This window comes from Myxocyprinus asiaticus, chromosome 38 (assembly GCF_019703515.2).
Source record: "Myxocyprinus asiaticus isolate MX2 ecotype Aquarium Trade chromosome 38, UBuf_Myxa_2, whole genome shotgun sequence".
Classification (NCBI taxonomy): Eukaryota; Metazoa; Chordata; class Actinopteri; order Cypriniformes; family Catostomidae; genus Myxocyprinus; species Myxocyprinus asiaticus.
In genome coordinates this window covers 34,425,904-34,433,487 of record NC_059381.1, presented here as the reverse complement: position 1 = coordinate 34,433,487, position 7,584 = coordinate 34,425,904, and the positions used below count along the sequence as shown (strand labels likewise).

The following is a 7,584-nucleotide window of genomic DNA, read 5'->3' as shown; positions in this document are numbered from 1 at the left end:
CTTCAGATAAACAGGAACACCACCACGAGTATCCTTGTCACATGATACTTGTTACTTTTTTCAGCAGTGGTCAGAACGCACCAATCACAGTAGTTTGTGATTAAAGGATTAGATGTTTCATTTAAGTATTTTATTAAGATTTCAAAAGAAAACTGTCATTTTTAAGACAAATAACAATTATAGAAATTAACATATTTAAAAGATTACAATATCTAGAGTACAAGTTTCTCCAATATGACAAAAAACGTCCTGACATTTGAATGCGTCTTAATGAAGGATTTGGTTTCATGAGCCTCAGTGCGCCCCTGGAGGAAGACTATAGACACTGCCATGGGTGGAGCTGAAACCACGAATCGCTACGTAATGCCGTTAAAGGCGGAGATAAGTATTTGAAAGTGGCGGGCAGGATCTTTCTTTAGCGAAACAGCGATTCACGGATTTAGATGTTTGTAAGTAATAGTTAGCAACCTCTTCACATCGGATAACGGTATTGTTGGCGGTCGATTGAAGTTATGTTTGGCCCCGTCCTGTTTGAAAGCGTTGTCAATTTTGTGTAAAAAGGTGAGCTGAGCTCCATTCCTCGAGCAGGATAATAACAGACTGCAGGCCGGGTGGAAACAACATTACTCTTGTTTTAAATATCCAGGTATGCTGTAACAGTTCAGTTACATTTTTGTATGTGGGCATTTACATATAGAAAGTGTATATTAAATTGTATGACATTGCATATTAGTGTATTTGTGTTTGAATATTTTTATATACTCAAGGGGCATATAGGCCTTGTGACTATGAAGGAAATATATTGTTTGGGGGTTCAGGGGTATCCCATGAGAGAACATTTTGAAAATGTAGACGTCTGAATGGAAATGAAAACCATGCACATCACAATAGTGAAGTTTAAAATACTTTTAGCTAAAGTAGGAATATAACTATCAAATAATGGAAACATTCTCATGAGAACTCCACTGTACTACCAATAAAATCAGAAAACTACTAGAAAACTAGTTTTCCTTGCCATCTATGCCAGAGATAATTTTTGTATTTTATTTATTTATTTATTTATTTTAATCCCCTTTTCTCCCAGTTTGGAATGCCCAATTCCCATTACTTAGTCAGTCCTCATGGTGGCGCGGTTACTCCTCTCAATCCGGGTGTTGGAGGACAAGTCTCAGTTGCCTCCGCTTCTGAGACCGTCAATCCGCGTATCTTATCACATGACTCATTCATGACACAGCGGAGACTCCCAGCATGTGGAGGCTCATGCTACTCTCCGCGATCCACACACAACTTACCACGCACCCCACTGAGAGCGAAAACCACTAATCGCGACCATGAGGAGGTTACCCCATGTGACTCTACCCTCCCTAGCAACCGGGCCAGTTTGGTTGCTTAGGAGACCTGGCTGGAGTCACTCAGCACACCCTGGATTCGAACTCGTGACTCCAGGGGTGGTAGTCAGCGTCAATACTCACTGAGCTACCCAGGCCCCAATGTTGACATCTTTGATTAATTTTCACTAAAATAATCTGTTTGTGAAAGGCTTGAAACATGCTGATTAATAAAGCTAATGTTAAACGGAAAAAAAACCGTTATAGTTTAAAGGTTCTCTAGAATCAAGTTGTCCGGTCACAAACCTGGTTTAGCTGAACGGGCCAATTATCTTTTAAAGTTGACATCTACACAATCGATTTTCTTTTTTATATAAGTCTCTTTTAATACCTGTTCTGTAATTTACAGTCAGATTAATTCAAACACACATAAAGAAACTGCAAACAGCCACTGTTCTTAAAGAGACCATACCATTTTAACTTTTGTTATACATAATGTGAACTCGGTGTAAATACTATAAATTATGAATACAAAATGCATATATTTACAGGGGCCATAATAAATTGAAATATTTTAACTTCATCAAACACTTTAAATATTGATGAATTTAACACGTACAGTAGGCTCCTACAGTATCTATGCAAGGGTTTGGTGAAATTCGGCAGAGTTCAGGCAGTTCTGGCTCACGCTGCTATATCTTTTCTAACTCATTTGAATGATGGGGTGCGTTCCATTCAGAAGTGATCATCCCTACACCCTATATCCTTCAAAGACTTTACCCTCCATTGTGAGAGCTTCAAATGGATGAAAGGCGTGGGTCTCAAAAATAGTGGTCATTTGGTCATTTTTTGGGAAATTCTGTTAGGAACGACCCTACAGCTTGGCTACCATTATTCTTGTTCTATCGAAAAGCCCTGCAAAGCCATCATTTAAGCCTTTTCAAAGACCAAAAATCCCCTAGACTACATTACATTGACAATGTTTAAATGAGCTACGAGTCAGTTTTAGAATGTTCGTAATTTCAGACTTCAGCTGTCAAAACTTAAACACAAGCCCTTTAATCTGCGTAAGATGCTCTCTTCTTTCTTTTTATTCCTCCCCAATGTGGAATGCCCAATTCCCAGTGCGCTCTAAGTCCTCGTGGTGGCATAGTGACTCGCCTCAATCTTAAACATTATTGTTCATTTTAATTGATCAAAATCAGCAAAGATTTCACATAAAAAGATGAGTGCATCAAAACATGATGGTAGCTATTTTGGAGAATTCCAGAATTCCCAGATCTATGGTTTTGCCATTTCCCTATATTGTCGATCATCGTCTGTCAATGAGTGTCGCAATCGGCATCGGGATCTTTGTAAGACATCGTCGATATCCAATAACATCGTCTTATCACCCAGCCCTAATGGGATAATTACAACACAGTGGTGAGTAAACAGTGACTGTGTTTTCATTTTTGGGTAAACTATCCCTTTAAGGAATCTAATCCAATGAATCTCTCGAGTTTAGATCGAGCAACTTCTGAGTTAAGTTGCAATTTGTGATTTAACATCATCTACCCTTCCAGCATGACCAAGGAGGATGAGAAGGCCATTCCCGTGAGGGTTGCGTTGAGGTGTCGGCCTCTGGTTTCCAAAGAAATCAACGAAGGATGTCAGTGCTGCCTCACTTTTGTACCCGGCGAACCTCAGGTCTGTGTGATTAGACCCCTTTCCACTTAGTTAACACATACAAATGCACTTTTTAAGGAATCTTCATGCAGCTCTCATTCATACAACAAAGTTCATAGTGACCATGACTTAAAAAGTACATAAAAGTATGCAAAGCGACTTTATTCCTCGAAAGCTAACCTCATTCCACATATTCAAACATTTGTGTTCGGTTACAAGCGAGAACCAACAATGTCAAACCTGGAGTGATTGTAAAAATTATATTAATTTAACAATTTACCTGAATACACCTCTACTATAGTAAACATGTTTACAGTCTCTGAGTTTAAAGTCATTTTTTTTTTATTAAAAAAATGTCATGTGGTGTAACTGTCCGGAGACAGTAAAAATAAAATAAAAATGTCATTAATAATCCTTGAAAAAAATAAATGTTGGCATGTGTAGTGTAGAATAAACTTATTAATATTTATTACCAAAAATAAACAAACAATTTTGTTCTAAAGTCAATTATGTAGAAAGCCATTATGTTGTCATGGAACAGAAAAACAAATAAAACAAATAGGACCCCTTTAGGCCCTCATGACTGTTGACATGTTTATGAAGACCCGTTTAGTTCAGGTCATTTGGTGTAACCCTGAAAAAACTTGTTAATTTTCTTGATTCAAAAATTCTTGATATTTATTAAAATATATATATATAAAATACATAATTTTGTCAAATGCTATTATGTTTTTCAAACATTTATAAAACCTACATGGACTGTGTATGACTTTCTTCTGCAGAACACAAAATAAATTTTTTAGAAGAATTTCTCAGCTTTGTAGATCCATTCAATGCAAGTGAATGGTGACCAAAATGGTGTACAGTGGAGTTATATTTTGGTCTGTACTCACCCAAAACCAACTGGGTTGCTTCAGAAGACATGAATTTAACCACTGGAGTCATATAGATTACTTTTATGCTGCCTTTATGTACTTTTTGGACTTTCAAAGTTCTGATCACCATTCACTTGCATTGTATGGACCTACAGAGCTGAAATAATCTTCTAAAAATCTTCATCTGCGTTCAGCAGAAGAAAGAAAGTCATACACATCTGGGATGGCATGAGGGTGAGTAAATGTTTTACATTTTTCGGTGAACTACCTTTAACATGCACGAAAATCTCTCTTTCAGGTGATTGTTGGCAATGACAAGGCTTTCACATATGATTATGTGTTTGATCCAATGTCAGAACAAGAGGAAGTGTTCAGCAATGCTGTGGCACCATTGTTGTCTGGGCTTTTTAAAGGTTTGCTTCCGAGTACACCACAGTGATGATGATGTATCTGAGGATAGCTTTTATGTTGAGTCCTGATTAACTTTAATCAAAGAACTTGCTAACGGAATGTTCACTGTTTGAAATCACAGGGTATCATGCCACCGTTCTGGCCTATGGGCAGACAGGTTCTGGTAAGACGTTCTCCATGGGTGGCACGTACACGTCAGAACAAGAGAACGAGCCCACGGTTGGAGTCATCCCACGAGTCATCCGGAGAATCTTCCAGGAAAAAGCTAAATGTGCAGACTGTGAATTTGTGCTGGCTGTGTCTTATCTGGAGGTACAAGCTTTTAATTAACTTCATAAAGCTGGTTTATACATCTGCGTTGAACGCCACAGGCTCCGCTTGCGTTGGTGTGTCTGCGTCGTTCTGCGAGTACACTGCCAAGTGCTAGTGTATTGAGAGAAAACACCTTCATTTCTGAAATAATACATTTAATAAATAAAATCAATGTAATTCGTGCATTCAAAAGTGTTTATGAAATTATTGTAGCTAGGGCTGTCAAGATTATGAATTATAACAATTGTCTGTTTTAGGGCTTTCACAATTGTCATACTTCTAAAATTCAATGTTTGCTTGATATGCGTTAAGAAGTAATTTATTTATTTATATATAATATATATTATTATTATTATTATTATTATTATTATTATTATTATTTTATTTTTTTCCCTTTGTCTCCCAATTTGGAATGCCCAATTCCCAATGTGCTTTTAAGTCCTCGTGGTGGTGTAGTGATTCGCCTCAGTCCGGGTTGTGGAGGATGAATCCCAGTTGCCTCCGTGTCTGAGACCGTCAACCCATGCAACTTATCACGTGGCTTGTTGAGTGCATTGCCACGGAGACATAGCGCGTGTGGAGGCTTCACGCCATCCACTGCGGCAACCACGCTCAATTCACCATGCACCCAACCGAGAACAAACCACATTATAGCGATCACGAGGAGGTTACCCCATGTGACTCTACCCTCCCTAGCAACCGGGCCAATTTAGTTGCTTAGGAGACCTGGTTGGAGTCACTCAGCATGCCCTGGGATTCGAACTAGCGAACTCCAGGGGTGGTAGCCAGTGTATTTTACCACTGAGCTACCCAGGCCCCCCCCCCATTTATTTATATTTAACATGTAATCAAATACACTAAAAACCCACTGTAAACTCATTCCCTCAATTGAATTGAGTAATGGCGTCTCCAAAACTTGTGTAATTAATTCACTTAACTTGGTGATCATAAAGAATGAACTTAACTATTTAAGGTATCTTGATGCAAGTAGACTTAACTCAGATTTGCTATTTAAATGTTTCTACTTAATAATTTTAATTGAATGGACTCAAATTTTGTTAATACAATAACACAACAAGATTATCACTGATTCTAGGTCAGACTTTAAATAAACATATTTCTACACAGAAATGCATAGATACCTGTACTTCAGTTGTACATGCACAAGGAGAACTGAGATAGTGTTAACAGGGTCCAACTTGACCAAAGGGGACACAAAACAACATAAATATTACAAAAGGACTAAAACCTTTGAGGTCTTAATAACTATTTAAATGCCCCCGTATGTTTCCTTTGACCAAGAATACATAATTAAATAATTCAAGCGCAAGGCATTATGGTTATTCCTCATAGCCTTAATTTTGTATTCTAAGAGAAATCAACACTTAAAATCGTAAGTCTATGGATTTTTAAGAAAAATAGGTTAAAGGAACATGAATAATTGAGTTATGAGCCCAAAACCTGACATTTCAAGTAATGTTTAATTAAGACAACTTGATTTTCCAGTAATGACAACATTACACAACAGTGTAATAAAATTTACTTTAAGGCTTTAAAACTTATGAATGACATGAAAAATTATATTTTAAATATTAAATTATTTCTAAATAAACTCTCTTTTTGGCCAATTTAAAGGATTAGTTCACCCAAAAATTATAATTCTCTCATGATTTACTCACTTTTAAGCCATCCCAGATGTGTATGACTTTCCTTCTTCAGCAGAACCGAAGTGAAGATTTTTATAAGCACATTTCAGCTCTTTTTGTCCATACAATGCAAGTGAATGGGTGCCATTAGACTGCTGGCTATTTTGACAGTCTAAAAGGCATATTTGGGGAGCATAAAGTACTTCACACGACTCAATGAATGTCTTCTGAAGCAAATCGATATGTTTGTGTAAAAAAATAAATCGATAATTAAAACTTTAACTTTTAAAAAACACTTCCTGCTAGCAGTGAATGCATCACGGAGCTGTTGCGTGACGTAAGCGCAATGGCGTGTTCACGCGAGAAGTCAGAAGCGTGCGCTTTGTTTACAACAGAGGAACGAACATCACAAGAGAGTTGGGTCATTTCAAACAGCAATACAGCGCTGGGCGGAAGCAACAATTTAAAGTTAAAAACGTTTTAATTATTGATTTGTTTCTTACACCAATCTATCAGTTTGCTTCAGAAGACATTAATTGATCGACAGGAGTCGTCTGGATTACTTTTATCCTGCTTAAATATTACTATTGGACCGTCAAATAGCCAGCAGCCTGATGGCACCCATTCACTTGCATTGTATGGAAAAGCAGTTAATCTGTTCTGTGAGTCTATCTTGGTTCTCAAATATTATTTAATAATTGCGACAGACCTAATTGTAGCATTAAAAATGAGTTCATAAAAGTATGTGAATATGTTGAGATTAGGTACATATTTACTATACATGTTGTCTGCAATGCAGAGAGAAAATAAATCAGGGAAATTCTGTATAATAAATATTTTGGCATACTTTTGAATATCTTTGCTAAAAAATAAAATCAAACTAATATCTACTTGCTTGACCAACACATAATGGGTGTTGTTTTAAAGCTTAGAAGCTGGACTTTACAATGCACATCAGCAATATAACCAACTCCTAAGAGGTGCTTTTTCATTTGCTGACAAATAAGAAGTGTTCCATTTTCATAACTTATGAAATATGGTTATTTTCTGTACATCATACTGTCAAACATGTGGTTAAAACATACAGATCAGAAAGGTCTCGTAGAATACAAGAAATATTGTGCCAGTCACATACCAAATACACTGGCCAAAAAAACGTCAGTCAAACATTGGATCATTATTGCAGGGATTAATATGTTTCAGCTGGCAACTATTCTTTTAACCCTAACTGATGCAGTGTGTAGCTTCTCACAAGACGGATCCCGTGGTCGTGGAAAAGATGTTACTGTGTTTCAGAAGGGGAAAATGATTGGCCTGCATCAAGCAAAGAAAACATCTAAGGAG

General features: G+C 37.1%; 1 protein-coding gene across 1 annotated transcript in view; it reads left to right on the top strand.

Moving 5' to 3' along the window:
• Positions 1 to 378: 378 nt before the first annotated feature.
• Positions 379 to 7,584, top strand: part of LOC127429330 (chromosome-associated kinesin KIF4-like) — a 52,779-nt gene continuing 45,573 nt past the window's right edge. The window contains exons 1-5 of the mRNA XM_051678296.1: positions 379 to 449; positions 562 to 646; positions 2,894 to 3,017; positions 4,170 to 4,284; positions 4,404 to 4,594. Of these exons, the coding sequence (XP_051534256.1) occupies positions 2,895 to 3,017; positions 4,170 to 4,284; positions 4,404 to 4,594 (429 nt within the window). The 5' untranslated portion in view covers positions 379 to 449; positions 562 to 646; position 2,894. The remainder of the gene's footprint in view (positions 450 to 561; positions 647 to 2,893; positions 3,018 to 4,169; positions 4,285 to 4,403; positions 4,595 to 7,584) is intronic.